The 18,489-nt window shown below is 41.6% G+C and overlaps 1 protein-coding gene across 3 annotated transcripts in view; it reads right to left on the bottom strand.

Annotated features, from left to right (window-relative positions):
* TRMT11 (tRNA methyltransferase 11 homolog) overlaps positions 1–18,489 on the bottom strand; it is a 56,481-nt gene that overhangs the window by 35,142 nt on the left and 2,850 nt on the right. For 2 of the 3 annotated variants that reach the window (XM_066605518.1, XM_066605520.1), the window contains exons 2-8: positions 15,083–15,145; positions 13,401–13,474; positions 12,653–12,734; positions 10,541–10,633; positions 8,394–8,528; positions 6,517–6,673; positions 1,521–1,601 (exon numbers count right to left, since the gene is read on the bottom strand). In XM_066605518.1, the coding sequence (XP_066461615.1) occupies positions 1,521–1,601; positions 6,517–6,673; positions 8,394–8,528; positions 10,541–10,633; positions 12,653–12,734; positions 13,401–13,474; positions 15,083–15,145 (685 nt within the window). Of the gene's footprint in view, positions 1–1,520; positions 1,602–6,516; positions 6,674–8,393; positions 8,529–10,540; positions 10,634–12,652; positions 12,735–13,390; positions 13,476–15,082; positions 15,146–18,489 lie in introns of those variants that run through there. The other variant, XM_066605519.1, reaches the window with a different exon arrangement.

Genomic DNA, 18,489 nt, shown 5'->3' with positions numbered 1-18,489 from the left:
TAGGAGGCTGGCTGTTAGGCACAGCCGACTCCCGCTGCAGATGGCATGGGCTTAGCTTCTGTTGCCTTACATACCAAGAAGTCAGGATGTAAATTTACGTCCTGTGGCGTTAAGGGGTTAAACAAAAGATGCTCCTCAAGTAGTGCTGAAGAATCTATAGTTTATTGAAGGAAATCCACAGAAATTGTGACGTTTGAGTCTGAGGGCCGAACTTTCTCAAACAATCTGACTGCTTGTAGATCAATAGAGAAAAAGCAATAGTGTAGCAGCCAAGGTACTATGTAATCGCTGGGGAGAAGGCAATATGACTTCATACACACAAGGTACTAAACAGTGGCATAGGAAGGAAAAAAAACTCTGTCGCAGACAGCTTGTTGATGGTTTCCAGGTTGGAAGCTTTTTCCTTCCATAATGAAGGCACTGAAGATCTATTACAAAAATGCTAGAAATTCCATTCGCTGACTACAGAACATTATTACTCACGGGTGGAGCTCTACTTTAAAAGGGCTGCCCAGTATTTGAAGAAATTAAGCTAACAGGAGGAAATAGGTTAAAAAATAAACAGTCCCTTATTAAATTCCTCAGCGCTCCAGAACTCTCTTGGTTTACTTCCCTGCAGCAATTATGTGCCATACAGCTATGTGACTGCTGCAATCACTGGTCTCAGCGGTAATGCTAGTTTGACAAGACCGTTGAGGCCAGTCACATGGATGAACGGCACACCACCACCGCCGCAAGCAGAGACTAGAGGCACAACAGCGGATTCCTTTGAATAATTTTTTTTGCATTTCCTCCCGTTAGCTTAATTTCTTCAAATCCCAGACAACCCTTCTAATGAATAACAGTTTGAGACAATATGCTCAACAGCTCCAGATATAAAACTTCACTTGAAACAACCTGTTTCCCAGGACCATTTGTACCAAATTAGCTACGTTCTGTTAATACTAGTTTAGCATGAAACATTCGACCCAAGTCTTCAAAGCCTTAATGTAATAAATGTTTCCAGCAAATACTTCTGTAGTTCTGGCAATAATTATTGTGTATGCTTCATGATAAAACAGGGCTGAAAAGTGCACGGTATAAAAGTTTTTCCATGCAAACAGTAAAAGTGATTATTTAACTGCTGACCTCAAAGAATCCAATGATTTTAATACACCTTCGTATTTGGAGACTATTAAGACAGAGGAGTGCAGATTTCTTATAAACGGACAGCGTACTGAAACAAAAGCTTGCCATGAAGACATCAATTCCCATTCTTCAGCAATTGAACCCTATTGTTTTAGTGGGACATACAGCTCTAACAGTCCATTGACATCATCAGAGGGATGACATCATCAGAGGGATGACATCATCAGAGGGATGACATCATCAGAGGGATGACATCATCAGAGGGATGACATCATCAGAGGGATGACATCATCAGAGGGATGACATCATCAGAGGGATGACATCATCAGAGGGATGACATCATCAGAGGAAGTCCTATTAGATATAGGTAAAAATAGGAATAGTTTACTCACCCCGTCCATGAACTGTATTGTAATCAATCTCCGTGCCGCATACATAGGCTCCAAAGTGTGCACATGGTACCAAGAGACCCCCTACAAGAGGAATTTAGTCTACAGTCATCTACGTGCTGGTGGAAACCTTTACATGTTATAAAATGGAAATCAAAAAAATATGCCTAATGAAGACTTGTGATGAAAAATGGCGGGACCAAGCGGGTGTATTATCACAGTATTCTGCCAATACCTAAAGGGTTAATCCCATGAATCATTTTTATATCAAAATTCCAGAAAGGTTGTTATGAGCTATAAACTAATTTGCAGAGTTCATGGCATATAAAAGTATCATTCCCATCTTTTTTTTTTTTGCATTCTTTTGTCTTAGTTATTACTATAGCTCATTGCAGAAAAATGCTTTTTTCTTCACTTCGATTCCAGTTTTCTTCTTTCCTGCACCATTCGCTCACTCTCAATTCTTCAGAGAGGTAGAGCTTTAGGAAGCTTATCATCTCACTGAGAGATCAGGTTACAGCTGCTGCCCATAGAAGTCTATGGAGAGGAAAGGGGGAGGAAGAAGCAACTGGATTTACAGCTACACTGCTGAGTACAGTTTTATAATGTCCTCAAAACTGAAACAAAGCATCAGGATCTCCTCCTCTCTAGTTGCTGTGTGACATGATAGAAGCTAATCTCCACCCACTCTGAAGCAGAGTTCAGTGAAAACGAACAATTAGAGATGGAACCAGCAGAAGGGAAAATTTCTACAAAAATAGACAAGTCAGAATGGCCAGGAACCCTGCTATTCCTCACACAGCTTATGCAAAAAAGTCACCTGACAGGTACACTTTAAATTTAATGAGTTACCTGTTTTTGGTGTTTATTTTATTCTTTTTGAAAGTTACAAATGTACCTCCTTCATGTGATATGAACCATGGCTCTATATGATAAAATACATGGATGGACTTGATGGGATTCACCAATATAGCTTTTGCTTTTTAGAAACTCGTCATTTTTGCTTAGAAAAATCCACAATGAAAAATCACTGCCATTTCACTTTTTGGGAAAATGGGGGTTTATGTGAGCCCATGTGGCAATGCACATGACAACCCCACCAATTAGGGCAAAACTATATGAAAAAGCAATACATATGTGAACCGTAAATATGCAACCTGAGAGTTATCGGAAGGTAAAATTGCAGAACTCATTTTAATGAAAATGTGACCACCATATGTTCCCGTATGAATGGCAGGAGCCTGTTTATAGTCTACATGTAGAGCTGTTAGCAAACACAGGTTGTTTTACAACAGCGTGTATAGTGACGCCACTCTTATTGGGCAAACATCAACAACATACGGCCTCATGTCCACGACCATAACTGAATTGCAGAATCCGCGTGGGTCACCCGCGCAGATGATCCGCAGCTCAATATGCCCATAGAACATCATTGGGCATCCGCAGGTATTTAATAACTGCGGATGTCATTTTTTTTCCTGGCGTGTGGATCACACGCCGGGAAAAAAACGCAGCATGCTCCATTTTTCTGCGGTTCCCGCAGGGACAGCTTACACTGAAGTCAATGGAAGCCGTCCGGTCCGCGACACGTCTGCAATGTCAGTACAGAATGCCTGAAAATTATGTATATTACTTGCTGGAATCACATAAACTATCGGAGTAGAATAAGGCAAATGTTCACCCTTAACACCAATAGTCTTATCCAAATCAGATCAGAAAGATAGATAGATCGATAATTATAATCTCACACTATGAAAGTGCTGCACATGGAATTCTCTAATATGCATTTTATAGGGTTGTGCATTAGACTGGTTGACTGGAAAACTACTTATTCAATGCTGCCCTCTTGTGGAAGATCCATGACAACCAGCTTTTCTGTTCCAAACATTTTAGCTTAGTCCTGATAGTAAATGTGACCTTCACAACAGCCCGCAATTCCTACATTTTCCAAAACTGCATCCTCTTTTGTATTTCTTACATGCATACGAAACAAAAAGAGTTGAATTTTTGCTCTATGGGCACATTTGGAAACTACAAAAGGTTTTTCCACATCATCCTGTTCGGTGCAAAAAAAAAAATGCATCCTTATAAATATAACCAATCTGCGATAAGCCATATAGCACTGCAGGACTTGAAGAGATAAAAGTTAGGATGAGAAAGAATGGATTTTCAGTCCAGCCTCGTTGACAGATTAGCTATTAATTCTCATACTGCAGTTTCTAACCACAGTGATATGTAGAAGCTGTAGAAGACAAACTATGAAATTTTTAATTAAACCTGTTGCAAAACTGATCATCCCAAAATACATGCATTCAAGTGGAAAAAGTTTTGTCCCCTGAAAGGTGTCCATAGCCTTTAACCCCGAAAGCACATGGCCCTTTTTTCCCCATTTTTGCTTTTTTGCTCTCCCCTTTGAAAAAAACTCTTTTATTTATCAATTGACGTTGCTGTGTGAGGGCTTGTTTTTTGCGGGATGAGTTGTATTTTTTAATGGTGCTATTTAACGTACCATATGTGCTGAAAAACTTTAAAAAAAATTCTTAGTGGAGTGAAATGGAAAAAAAACAAAATTCCGCCATCATTTGGTACGTCTTATTTCTACGGCCCACAAACTGCAACAAAAATGACCTGATAACTTTATTCTATGGGTCAGTAGAATTACTACAATACCAAATTTATATAGTATTTTTTTGCTGTACTACTATTTTTTTCAAAGATATTTAATTTGTTTTAATTATTTTCTGATGCCATCTTCTAACCGCAGTAACGTTTTAATTTTTTTTTTGTTAACACAGCTGTACGAGGGCTCAGTTTTTGCGGGACGTCCGGTAGTTTCTGTTAGTACTATTATGGAGTACATATGACTTTTTGCTCGCTTTTTATTAAATTTTTTCTTGGGGACAGGGGTGACCAAAAAAGCACAACTCCGGTGTTTGTTATTTTCTAAAATCAGATGACATTCACCGTGCAGGGTAAAATATGCGTTACTCTGATAGATCAGACTTTTACGGACGAAGCGATACCAAATATGTATTTTTGCTTTATTATTTAGATTCTTTTATAATAAATATGGCAAAAGGTTTTTTTTTTAACTTTGCTACCTTTTATTTTAAATAATTAGTAAAACTTTTTTAAACTTATTTTTACTTGTTTTTTTAGTCCCCTGAGGGGACATGAACATGTGATGCTTTGATCGTTCCTGCAGTATGATGTTATGCTATAGCATTACATCATACTGCGATCGGACAGGCATTCTATCAAGCCATGCCCTAAGCATGGCTTGATAGGCATTCTGCTATGACAGCCCTGGGGCCTTTCAGAATGCCCCCAACTGCCATGACACCCTCACGGCTCCCTACGATCTCATCGCAGGGGGCTGTACGGGACTCCATAACATCAGCCGAAGGATTTAAATGCCGCTGTCAGAATTGACGGTGGCATTTAAAGGGTTAACAGCTCCAATAATCTGCGCGGCCAATCGGAGTTGTTGCAGGCGAGTGCTGGCTTTAAGAAACACCCAGCACCTGCCTTGTATTAAGAGAGATCGCCGTGCAATCTCTCTTCATACATACCCCAACCCTGCAGCACATAACTGTACGTCCTATAGCGTTAAGGGGTTAAGCTTAAGGCCAATTACAGGTAAGCATATCATGGGGGCGCATTTGCGTCTGAATTACAGACGAGTGTTCCAGCCCAACCATGAGTCTACTGACGTGAACTTACAGAATCACAGGTATCTATAATACTGCACGATCAAGTTAGTAGACCTACAGTCAAGACCATGATACTTTTTTGTAATATGGGCACAAAAGATGCACTTGTGCTACGCTGGTCAAAAACTGAGTGTACGCATTAAGACTCTGCATACAATTTTAATCAACTGTTCAGCACTAATCCCTTTGTGTATGAGGCCCATAGAATCACCCTTATGGTAATTTAAACTATTCTGACTAGTTTGCCCCATTGCAAGTTCTCTGACTGATGTCAATGACTAATATGATGCGTATGACAAGCAGTCACCTTTATGTCTCCGGGATCCTGACAAAGTTATTTTATACAGGTTACCAAATTTTCTAAGGCCCCCTAGGCTCTAATGCAAAGTAAAAAGAAATAAACTAGTAGTTTTGTGAATCACAAAAGCAAGTGGTGAGAGACTCTATAGGAATGATCAGTTTTAACATGAGGAACACAATAGCTAGAGCCATCAAGGGGGAAGGTATATACCATATTCTGGGCGGTAAAGCACAAATTTAAGACCATGTGAAAGAATGGAGAGAGAACATGTCTGGTAGACGTGTTTTACAGACACAATCCATGCACATCAAGGCATACTTTCTAAAAGGTACACGCCTGAGAACCATTTACATTCTTCCTTTGACAGATGGCAAATCCCAAACCTGCTTAAAAGTGCAAGAAAAAAATGTTACTCTTCCTGCTGTTTTCCAATTGCACATACATATTTTTATGGATCAAGATGATATTTATAGTTGTTCTTGGAAGAAACAGCCATCTGTTTAGTCTCTTTACAACTGCTGATAGATCAATGTTACATTGGGGAACTTAAAACAAACAACCGTCTTCAAGTCAAACTTGCAAATTCCAAACTATTACTTCAAATCACCAACCCCTGTGGAAACATAAATGTGTCAGGTACCCCTCCTCAGGAGCTCAGAAACTGTCAGAAGCTATAAAATGGCAATAAATCTGCCTCAAAGTAGTCACACTTTTGAGGACCTCACTGCATGCACAAACAAATGGAAACTTAAAGCTCACTTTTAAATGCGGAGACATAAAATGTCCAGTCGGGGCGACCTACTGCGACAGCAAGAAGTCTCATTTTACATAATTAGGATAAGGTATATACCACACAGTCAGCAATACTAAGCGAGAGATGTAACAAGGGACAGGACATTTATGTGGGAGATAGAATAAAAACATGAAAAAAAGAATTCCAGAAAAAAATTATATTTTTTTATAGAGGGAATGCAGGGGGGCTTACCAGTGCCAACAAAAGGATCAAACACCAAATCATTGGGCTTCACTTTTGCATGGTTGGCCATGATGAAGGAAAGTCCAGCATCCATGCTTGTGTTCCCGATAAAGTGCCTCTTTTTCACACTGTAGGAATTGATCAGCTCTCTTTGTCCATCTGCAATCTTAAGAAAAAAATGCATTGTAATTTATATTTATTGGGTAATTTTATTTTCACCAAGTTGCTATCACTTTTTAAAGGTATTGCACCAAGATGGCATCTCCTTTTGATATACCCCAATAGGGCATATGAACAGCACATAGAGCAGGGTCTTCTGTCTGGGCAGACTATGTAATGTCATTGTAATTACTTGGTGGCTATTTATGTAAATAGCAGTCCTCTTATGTTACATTTGCACTGCAGGTGAAATGTCTCACTGGCAACAGCTAAAGACTGATTTAGACACAACGAGAATCGCTCAAGATTCTCGTTCTGTCTAAATGCAGGGACATTGTGTAGTTTTCGTGCATGAGTCATTGATCTCTGAATTCTAGCTTGCTAGAATTGAGTGATTAGCTATTATCAGCAAAGCAGGCTGTTACCACAGCCGATTGCTCTGATAAGATTCTCTGTGCCTGTGTCCTGCTGTAAATTCACAGCGGGGACACTAGCAGTCAGTGCTGAGAAGAATACATCTGTTTGCTTATGCAAAACAGCTGTATTGTTCTATCAGTGGCCACAGCAGTGTCCTGCTTTGCCTGTATAGCTCTATGGTAGCAAATTAGCTACTATAAAGTATGCAAAGATGATCGCTCAAAACTGTCACTCAAACTATCGTTTGAGTGACTTTTGAGTGATCATCTGTCATTGTAAATAGGGTATTACCCCTGCAAAGTCTGAGAATTGCTATGGGTGCAGAGAGTGGGACTCATGGCAATGAGCTGATTGCCCCAGGCCCCACATTCTGAAAGTGGTTGTGCAAGCTGGTAAAACCTCCTTAATCACCTGTATATATATCGCTCCCCGTTATCACCTTATTTATACTTTAAATAGGTGCCTCTAGAGCATCGAAACGTGTTGCATTGTTTCCCTGTATCCTGCATTATATCAAATAAACAGCTTATATATACCTGCCTGTCCATTTTATCCTCTAGACATTACCATCAGGAGGGGGTATATGTTGTCACCATACCCCCTCCTCCCAAGTAAGTGGAACTACATCATTACAAATTTTTCCTCTCATGACCACAGAACTCTTTTTTCCTTCTACATATTGTCTCTTCCTTAATTACTGTTTAAGCCACCAGCAATTTGCAGGGAGATCTATTAATATTAGCGCACCATACGAGCAGGATGCTAATATCTCTATCAAGTGCGCTATATGCCAGCCCTTAAATCTGGCATATGCTTTAAAACAATGCCAGGCCAGACTTGGCATGATTTCTAAGCAGAAAAGTTTTGGAAAATTGTCTACAGATAGATAGTGCCCTGAACTAGTTAGGGCATGAGTTCCAGCTCTTTGGGTAACCTAAAGCCTATGCAAATCGCACCCAAGAAACTCAAGCGCAACTCACATCAGGCAATACCTATACAGCTGCCCTTCGCCTGTCCAATATTCATGGATCATTGCATTTGCCATTCTCATCTGTGAAAGCAGCCGAGAAAAGGGCATGCCGTGATTTTTGTTTTTCACACGGACCATCAGTCTGTGTGACGATTCAAGCTATTATAGGACCGTGTATTATTTTTGCAGTACAGACAGCACACAGCTCGGATATATGGCCATGTGAATGTAACCTCAATTAGACAAATATGACTAGAGTAAGGCGTCAAAGAATATGATGAAAAAATGACCTACATTCTATAAGGGTGAAATTATTTACTCAGCACTTTGTAGAACTCACCCAGCGGCCAAAGTAGATCTTCAGAGGGTTTTGGGGAGCAGTATTTGGGTCAGGTCCATAATCCTCCAGCAAGCAGAATATATGCTCCGCATTCTGTAAACTAACTCTGCCTTTAAACGGCATGAACTCCATTGCCTGTGTTAGCCAAGAATCTTTATTAGATGTACAAAAAGTAAAAGCAAAGAATAAAAATGCACAGCAGAGGAAAAAACAGAAGCTTTGTTGATAACCAGATTTTTTTTTTTTCAACCGATTTAAAGGGCTATTCTCATCCCGAACATTTAGGGCATATCCACAGGATTTGTCATAAATGCCTGATAAATGGTGGGACCTGCATCTGTCTCTAGAATAGGGGTCCCACAACTCCATGCCAGCTCACGGCCAGAGTCTGAGGTGGCCAAAAACATCCCAACGTTGACACAATTTCCATAATTCATAACACAGAAGTGAATGAGAGTTGAGTAAACAGTTTAGCACAATGGGATACACGGTTTCTGTATCTTGGAAGTTAGGGAAACAGCATAGTCCGCTGCGCTGCACTGGTTATGTAACTGCCATTCACTTTTATGGGCGTTATGAGAACAGCGACAAAGAGCCAGTTTGGCTGTTTCCATAATCGTGATCATCAGCCCTGTATGGGAATAGCCCTTTAAAAATTGTTCGTCTTGGACCCTAGTCCAGCATACAAGACTGCTAGAGACTAGATGTTGAGACCCCAGCGATCAGCTGTTATAGCCAATCGAAGAAGTCGCCTACAAGTCATTCTCCTTAGCATTACACAGCAGTCTGACTGTTTTCCATAACAAGAGCTGCTCTTTGTAAAAACTAGTTTTAAAGAAATTAGGTCATTATATGATTTCCTGATCTAAACAGCACTACCTTTCAGGGGTAACAATGGTATCCGTATGCCTCTGTATGAAATTGGAGGTACACAGCAGTACAATAAGCCCCACAGACTTCTATAAGTGGTTCAATACACAATGAGAATGCAAATGAGGGATGGGACAAGGATCTGCAATGCCACCTATTGGAAGGCAGCTTCTGTATAATTCAATGTCCAGCCTTCTAACAGACCTTGTATAATATTGGGAACATAAGCCAAACCAGAATCTTCTCCATAATGAAAATAAACCTATGTGCAGACAGGCTGTTTCGAGGTTCTTTCCTCTCGTCAATGCACAGTAGGATTCTGACTGTCTGGGCAGGAAGCTTCTGATATGGGTTTGGGAAAGTATTGTTTCTCCTTGTGGAGACCACCGCATTAGTGTGACTAGACACCTTCATGCAAGCTCCTCTAGGAAAAGAACAAGGAATTATAGCTCTGTAGCACCACCCAGTGGAAAGTAGCTTCCCTATGTTCGACCTAACAAGCCTCGAAACATGACTGAGAATATACACTGAAGCAGAATCTTCTCCTTAATGAAAATATACCCATCTACAGACAGCTGTTTTGGGGGGTTTGACCCACGCCAGAGGCCTCTCATCCAGCCAACCAGAACCCTACTGTGCACGGACAAGGATCTAGACAAGAACCCCGAAAAATTAAACTGTGCATTTGTCTTTTCTTTCTGTAGAGGATTCTGCTTTGACTCATGGCCTCAGCCATGTTACGAGGTCTGTTAGAAGGTCAGACATTGAATTGGCCTTCCACTAGGTGGTAATACAGGGCATTAGCATACCATATTTCCCACAGGAGCATGCATGGCCTATAAGTGTCTTCACATCAATTTGATGGTCTCCACAAGGAGAAACAGTACTTCACCAGACACTCTAGACAAATACACAAGTGCCGTAATGAACATCCAATGCATGAGTATTGTCTTTGATGTAACTTAAATGAGTATGGGGTACTTAGCCTAGAAACACTGAAAAACACTTGGTGCTTTAGAAAACCACAGACATCCTTTGAAGAAAATGGACAGCCATTGATCCTAGAGGTTGTACTATGGCACTTTGTTTCCCTGCTACGTAAGACAAGTATTTTCAATGATTCCTCCTAGAGATAACGGCTATTCGTGAAAGCTCCCAGTCGCTGGACATCAAGTGTTCGGCCTCGCTCCTCTGGTCCCACAAACTTAATTCAATTTATTTTACATTCTCCACTTACCGCAGGAGAAAACAGCTCTGACAATGAAGTGACTACTCACATCTATCTTTTCAATCTTTTCTTTCTGGGTCAGGGTCTTATTAAAACTATGGATGCATATTTTGTACGTGGAATTAGGCTGAAGGTAAGGGACCTATAAAAAAGAAAAAAAACAGTAAGATATAAGGACATGTGGTGTACTTAAAGCAACCTTCCGGGGCTGGAGACAAAAAGATGGCCATACAGCTCCTATACATGCACACTGCATAATATACACTGAGGGCTCATTCACACAAGCGTGATTTCACCACATATTACGGCATACATGGACTTTCATTGATCCATTCACATTAGCAAGATATGCGCGTGAAAAAGACTGCAGCGCGCTCTATTTCAGCGCATATCACTCAGAGAGATCCCTAGTCTTTTCTATGTGTAGCGTATGCAACGCTGTCCACACATAATACATTGCATATTGGCGTCGATACATACACAACCCCGCTACGAGACAGGCGGGGAAATTAAAATACAAAAGTCACACTGCGCATGACCGCGTGCATGCGATATACTGTCACGTGCAGTGCGCCCGCTGTCATACGTGTCAATAGCCGGCTCACACGGCCTGGTAAAATGTGGTGTGACCCATGCATAGTTTAACCATATGGTCTTGTGAATGAGCCCTAAGACAGTACATGCTGATCTGACCGGCCAGCACTGCTCATGTGGCCAGCACGGATTAATCACAGCAGGTGTAGTGTCTTAGGCCACTCTCACACATGCGTTCAGTTAAACGCAGCTCGGAACGGTGTTATTTTACTGTGGTTTTGAGTGGAGTTTTTGAACACGTCACAGCGTTTGACAGGTCATTGTGATGGGGTGCATTAAAAAAAAAAACGCTGGAAAATAGAACAGACAGCGCTCAAAAATCGCGGCATCGAAAAAGCCGCATTCGAGCACAGGTCTGAGAGGTCCTATTAAAATCAATGAAAGCGTTGTTTCGCAGTTAACGCGGTAAAACGTAGTGTGTGTGAGAGTGGCCCTAGACTACTGATACATAATAATTCAGTGTGCTTTAGGCAGTTAGGGCCCATTTTAATGGGACGAATGTCGGGCAAACGATGCACGACACTCGTCCTCGCATACACTCGCTCACGGAAGCTAGTATCATGGGCTCGCTCACATAGCGGCCAGCAGGGTGGAGGGGAGGCTGCAGGAGAGAAGTCTCCTTGCGCTCCCTCGCCCCTCTCCATTGACTTAACATGGCAATCGCTGATCGTTCAGTGGAAATAGCAGCCGTTCAGAATTGAACGACCGCTATGTTAAGTCAATGGAGAAGGACGGAGGAGCGTGAGGAGAGAAATCTCCTCCAGCCGCCCCGCTGTGAGCCAGCGATACTAGCTCCATGTAGTAGCACGGGAGTGAGTCTGTGCGGGGACGAGTGTCAGGCATCGCTTGCCCGACATTCGTCCCATCTAAATGGGCCTTTAGGAATGCTGGTGCGGCTATCTTTGTTTCTCTAGGCGTGGAGGTCCGCTTTAACCCCTTAATGCCACAGGATGTAAGTTTAATTCTGGGTGCATGATCCTTGCTGTTAAGCCCTTATATGCCACAATCAATGTATATCATGCTCTCTCTGTGATGTCATTGCCTCTTCACTAAGTAATCGCAGAGAGCCGATGGGTTGACATGGCAACTTGACGCCAGACAATTCTGTAGCAAAGCTGCCCTGTGTGGACCCAGCCTAAAGGGGCTTCTCAGGTAGCGCCCGCTGGGATACACCGGAGTCGGAGTGGATGATGCTGCTCTGACCTCTGTGTAATGGCCGGCACTCGTACAGAGTGTTACGCATATGGTCTTGTGAATGAGCCCTAAGACAGTACATGCTGATCTAACCGGCCAGCACTGTTCATATGGCCAGCACGGATTATTCACAGCAGGAGTACCAGCAGTTCTCACTCAAGTCAATGCGTCTGCACTTGTAGAGGCTGGCACAGCTCCTATTGGTTTCATCTGTGCCTACAATTACGAGCACCGGAAACTACACAGGGGTCAGAGTAGCATCTTCTGCTCTGACCCCGGTGTATCCCAGCGGGCGCTACCTGGAAAACCCATTTGAGGGAAAACCCGGTTGGGAATAACTGCTTTATAGCTATAGTCTGGTGACTCTTCATACCATCCTTTCCAAGGGATATTTCTGAACTGATTGCTTGAGCTCGTCTAGGCATTTTCCATTACCCCACAACTCAAAGAGCGATCTAAAGAAGAGGGAAACAAAATATGTCAATGAGCAAGTATTATAATGAATCACACATTCATCGTCCAAAGTGTATTGGATGCACATTTTTCAGATCCATGAGCAAGCAGCAAGGTTTAAACTGAGCTTGTGAGTTAAATAGAGTCACTAATATAAAACTTTACAACTTTTAGCACTACTCCGAAACTTGGTATTAGGAGACAAAATAAGACAAACACTTTAGGAACTTTGTCTTTTTTTACATATACGCTGCAGCCTATGGCTACATGAAGACTTGACATTTTAGAAATGTTGGTTGTATGTATGCTAAGGCCAAAAGAACACTATAACAGAGGAGTATAAGCAGTCTGCTGAGCAATGTTAGGTGCCTGACTGCATTTTTGTTCTAACAGACACTTTTTAGAAGTTTACATCTGTGGGGCTCCAGTTCTGACATTGAAGTCTTCTGACACGTTGGTGTGTTCTAACTTTTTGGTTCATCTCAATTTAATGTACATTTTTATTATTATTGAGCAATTTGCCAAATCAAGAAGATGTTACGCCTAACTTTGTAACAATTAGCTATGTGTTTTAATCTAGTACAATTGTCCCAACACACCCAGAAGGATAAAAAGCATCATGACTATCAAATTCTACAAGACAGAAATAGTTATTTACCAAGCCTTACTTTGCACATACAGTCCGATTCATTATTTTCCTTGCCAGGTCCTCACATGGGATATTAAGAACACAGAAAGGAGACTGTGAACCAAAGAGTATATGAAAACAAAATTAAAGTAGAGCATACATAAATGCGAGTCTTCTCACAATAAAATTGTTGGCCTAGGTACAAGCAGCTCTATGCGTGGCCTAACAAAGTCCATTTGATTTTATGTGGTCCTTTGCATTATATACCGAACGCGCCCTCTTTATTATGTGCATGCACACACTGTCCGTGCGAGGTCCATTATGTAGATGAAATTGCTGTTTTTATACTAACCACCCAAAAAAATTAAGTTAGCAAAAAGCTTTCAATAAATGAAGTGTTTCATTATATTATATGTACCCCATAATTGTACCATTAGTTTCCGAAAAGAGGTCACGTCTTGAAGGTTTCCATTGTACTGGAACCTCAGGGACTCGGCAAATAGGGCTGGTGCAAAAACCAATCCAGCAAAATCTGCACTCCAAAAGCCATCTCTCCTGAGCCCTGCTGACTGCCCAAATAGCAACCTAGGACCACATATGTTGTAATTACAAACTCAGGAGAGCCTGTGTACCAAACTGCGAGGTGCCGTTTCTCCTGTAGTCCTAGTGAAAATGAAAATTTTGAACTAAAACTACATATTACTGTCAAATTTCTTACAACTCAATTGTAATAAATTCTATAATATACATATAAGGTCAAGACTAGAGATGAGCGAGCGTACTCGGAAAAGCACTACTCGCTCGAGTAATTTGCTTTATCCGAGTATCACTGTGCTCGTCCCTGAAGATTCGGGTGCCGGCACGGAGCGGGGAGCTGCAGGGGAGAGCGGGGAGGAACGGAGGTAAGATCTCTCTCTCCCTCTCTCCCGCCCGCTCTCCCCTGCTCCCCGCTGCGACTCACCTGTCAGCCGCAGCGGCACCCGAATCTTCAGGGACGAGCACAGCGATACTCGGATAAAGCAAATTACTCGAGCGAGTAGTGCTTATCCGAGTACGCTCGCTCATCTCTAGTCAAGACACAAAACACATCAACCAAAATTTACCACCAAAAGAAAGTACGTCACAATAAAACAGTCTTGGATAAGCAAAAGCAATTGAAAAAGTTATTACCACATAAGGTGACATATTAGATTTGAAAAATAGATCTGCATGTTGAAGTCCAAAATAGGTCGTGCCCTTAAATGGGTTGTACTGGGTTAGAAAAAAAACACCAAAGGTGCACTCTTTTTCCTGGAACAGCGCCATACCAGACACAGCCCTGGACAAAAGTGGTGCAGTTTATGGAACAGAAGCAGACACTTTTTTCTAGTGTTGGACAACCCCTTTAAGGGTATAACTTGGACCACGCCTTTAAAGGGGACATGCAATCACATTCTGATCACTTGAGCAGTCAAGGGTCTTGGTCCTCTGTGGATCATGAGGAACCCATGTCCCCCCTGCTCTTTCCCTGCTGTACAAAGAACTGTAGAACACATTCAAATGCTGCAGCTCCTTTAAATCTACGGATCGCTGACCATAAAGTGACAAAGTATCCTAGCAATATGCCATCATTTACTATTATGGGAATAACCCTGTAATCGCCAGAAGTAAATGGTCTCATTTTCGTGAATATATATCACACCATACAGACATGTACGCACAAACACATATCTATCTACAAACCGTTCCATGGTCTTCCTGATTGTTGATATTGCCGCCATAAAGGGACAGGAGAGATGAAATTTCCTGCAGGATAGAAAATACTGAATATTAATATTATCAATAATAATGACAAGTAAATACAAATCTACAACCAGTAAGAAGCAGTAAAGGCAAACGTTACCACTAAGCAGTAAATAACTTATCATTCTCATGTACCGGTAGGTTGCAGAACACTGAACTGACAAAAGACTCTTAACACAATAGTAAACTCTCCGTAGACAGCAACTGAAAACAAGTCAAATGGAAAAGCAAATTCCTGCGCCAAAAATTTGCAATGGTTATTCAATTTTTGCTTGAAAAAAAAAAAGTGGGTGGGCTTTAGCGGAAGAGGGCGGGGCATCCCACCACATAAAAGTTTACTATAATTCACACTAGAAATTGGCACACCTTAACAAAGCCATGCCAACTCGCAGCTGATTTCATTTTTTGGCACATGGGCCACCAGAGGTGAGCAAAAGTTATTAACCCCTTACGGACCAGGGTGTTTTGGTCCTGAATGACTAGACAGTTTTTAGTGATTTTACTGCCCTATTTTTTGGTCCTCAGCTAGCAAAAGTATTTTTGCTGCATTTTTTTTCTGTGACATATAGGGTTATTTTTATTAATATCTTTTTTGCCCGTTTTTTAGTTGTATTGGGGGTAAAAAGCCAAAAAGCTTTTTTTTTAATTTATACTTTATTTTTAAAATCAGTATATTTGAGCTTAAATAAAGTACATGAATAGGTTTCTCATTTTGTTTTGGACGCTTTGATATATAATATGCAAAGTTTTGGATTACAGGGCGCATATGGTGACAGATTTGGTTGGCATCAGTTGTGGGTCATTTTTCTTTTTTATGTATAAATTTTTATTTTATTCTGTAATTTTCTTTAACATTTTTTTGTTGCCATTTACTATTTTTTTTTCATCTATGTCCCCCCACGTCATCCTATAAGACCTCCTGGGAACAGTCACATGGTCTTTTTTTTTTATGTCACACTTTTTCACTGTAACTCGGGCATCCATAGCAGCCAAAACATCCCCTTGTAGTGAAAATAGTCTCCAACAGAGCTGATCAGGGTGTGCTAGGATCCTGCTGCTCTGCTGAAACAAGGGGCACCCGGTAGTCACTGAATCACCGAGTTGCATAGCAAAAGTAATACTTTCACTTCTCTCTGCACTATACAGCACTCATTGAGTGCTATCTGCCCTGTAAAAGTGGTTAAAAACAGGAGCTTTAATTCCATGTTGCTATTGGCTGGGATTAAAGCCCAGCACCAAGTGCCATGAATTTCCAGCACTTGGTCCTTAGAGTGTTAAAGGGGTTGTCAGTGTTTTTTCTTAACGGATGATCTATCTTATAGATAGGTCATCAGAAGTTGATGGACAGAGGTCTGCTGCCCGTCCATTAGCTGATCATCTAAGTGCAGCAGACCAGACCTCGTCAGCACTGGTCAGAGGAGGAAATGGGAGTGCCAGCTTCACTCCAATTGAAATCAATGGAAACACCGAGCTGATCTTCTACTTCCTGCTTCTCTCATGGTCAGGATTGGAAGTCAGCGCTGCCACTTCCTGTGCTGACCAGTGATAACAATGTCCAGCCCACTACACCGACTGCAGGCCGGAGGATCAGCTGATGGACAGATGTCCTGAATGACTAGGATGGGTTACCAATTAAAAAGAGGGCAGAAAACCCTTTTACGTCATGTATCTTTTAATACTTTTGGCACATCTTACTTGAGTGCTCTTCAGGTTAAACCACGCATGAAACACCGGTCTTAATAAATTTCCCCTTAACGCTTTAATTCCGCACCACTAAAGATCTCTGCTTGTTGCAGTGAATAGAGACATTCTTGTTTACATCCATAATGCTGAAAAACCAACACAGACCAAAATCTTTTCACAGCTGAGAGGCGAATGTAAATTTACCGAGTCTAGTCAACTGTGTGACATATCAGCACCACAAACCTCTTTACTGTTCTGACAATGTGCTATAATGTGCCTAGAAAATGTGTCAGCCTGCAGGCAGGACAAGGATTTCCATAGGGTTTCAGAAATTAAACTAGCTGCAGGAAAACATAACTCACTTGATAAATTCCCCACAACTCCAGCATCTGTGGTCCCCATTTATTTCCCTAGAGCAATGGCATGTCATATCTGCATGACCACTACAGCGAACACTTAAACAGAATTGACAGCGGCATTTAAAGGGTTTACAGCTCCAATGAGCCACGCAGCTTATCAGAGCTGTTGCCTGTAAGAAACAGCTGTCGCACGTGTTGTATGGAGGAAGATCGCACCGTGATCTCCCTTCATACACGTTCTGCAGCTGCAGGGTGTAAAAACATGATATGCCGGGCACTAAGGGGTAAAATAACATTTCCTGCAGCTAATTTAAATGGTTAAAGGAGTTTCCCAACTTTGTATAAAAGCAGCAGCCATTTGTATAAAACGGAACAAAAAGAACCAGTGCTCACATCTCGTTTTCCCCAGTGCTTATTCTCTTGCAGTCCCTAATCCCTGGATCACTAACACATCTGAAGTAATCCAGTGACTATAAGAGTATGTTCACACAGCGGAATCTGACAGGTATTTCTACAAGGATTCCGCCTCTAAAACCACGGCAGACATCCGCTGCCGTGCCGCATATTTTGCTGCAGATTTAGCCAGGTCAGTGAAAAAAATCCCCATGCAGAATTTCTGATGCAGATCTGCATTAAAAAGTGACATGTCATTTCTTAGCCCAAAAGCGCCTTGGACATCCAGCCCATAGGTTTTGCCCATTGACAGGGCTAAATTATTGAGCGGATATGCGTCAAAAATATGCCGTGTGGCTACGGATTTCTGCCATGGTTTTAGAGGCGAAATCTACATTGGATTCCACCACATGAACATACCCTAATGTACGGTAATATTATTATACGAATGAAAAGAATCCAGGCCCCCCGCTTGTACTCTTTGTGAATTTGCCATCACCACGTTCTCAGGCAGAGAGTTCCACAGTCTCACTACTCTTACAGTAAAGAACCCCCTTCTATGTTGGTGATGAAACCTTCTTGCCTCTAGACGTTGAGGATGCCCTCTTATTACAGTCATAGTCCTTGGTATAAATAGATGATGGGAGAGAACTCTGTATTGTCCCCTTATATATTTATATATATGTATTAGGTCGCCCCTCAGACGTCTTCTTTTCTAAACTAAATAATCCTAATTTTGATAACCTCTCTGGGTATTGTAGTCCGCCCATTCCATTTATTACTTTAGTTGCTCGCATTTGTACCCGCTCAAGTTCTGATATGTCCTTAAGGATTTTCGATGCGGAATCCGGGGCTGGCGTCCGCCTCCGGGTATCACAGCAATAATCCTCCATAACATTCTATGGAGAAAAG

This window comes from Eleutherodactylus coqui, chromosome 1, assembly GCF_035609145.1.
Source record: "Eleutherodactylus coqui strain aEleCoq1 chromosome 1, aEleCoq1.hap1, whole genome shotgun sequence".
NCBI lineage: Eukaryota > Metazoa > Chordata > Amphibia > Anura > Eleutherodactylidae > Eleutherodactylus > Eleutherodactylus coqui.
This window is presented reverse-complemented; position numbering and strand designations above follow the sequence as displayed.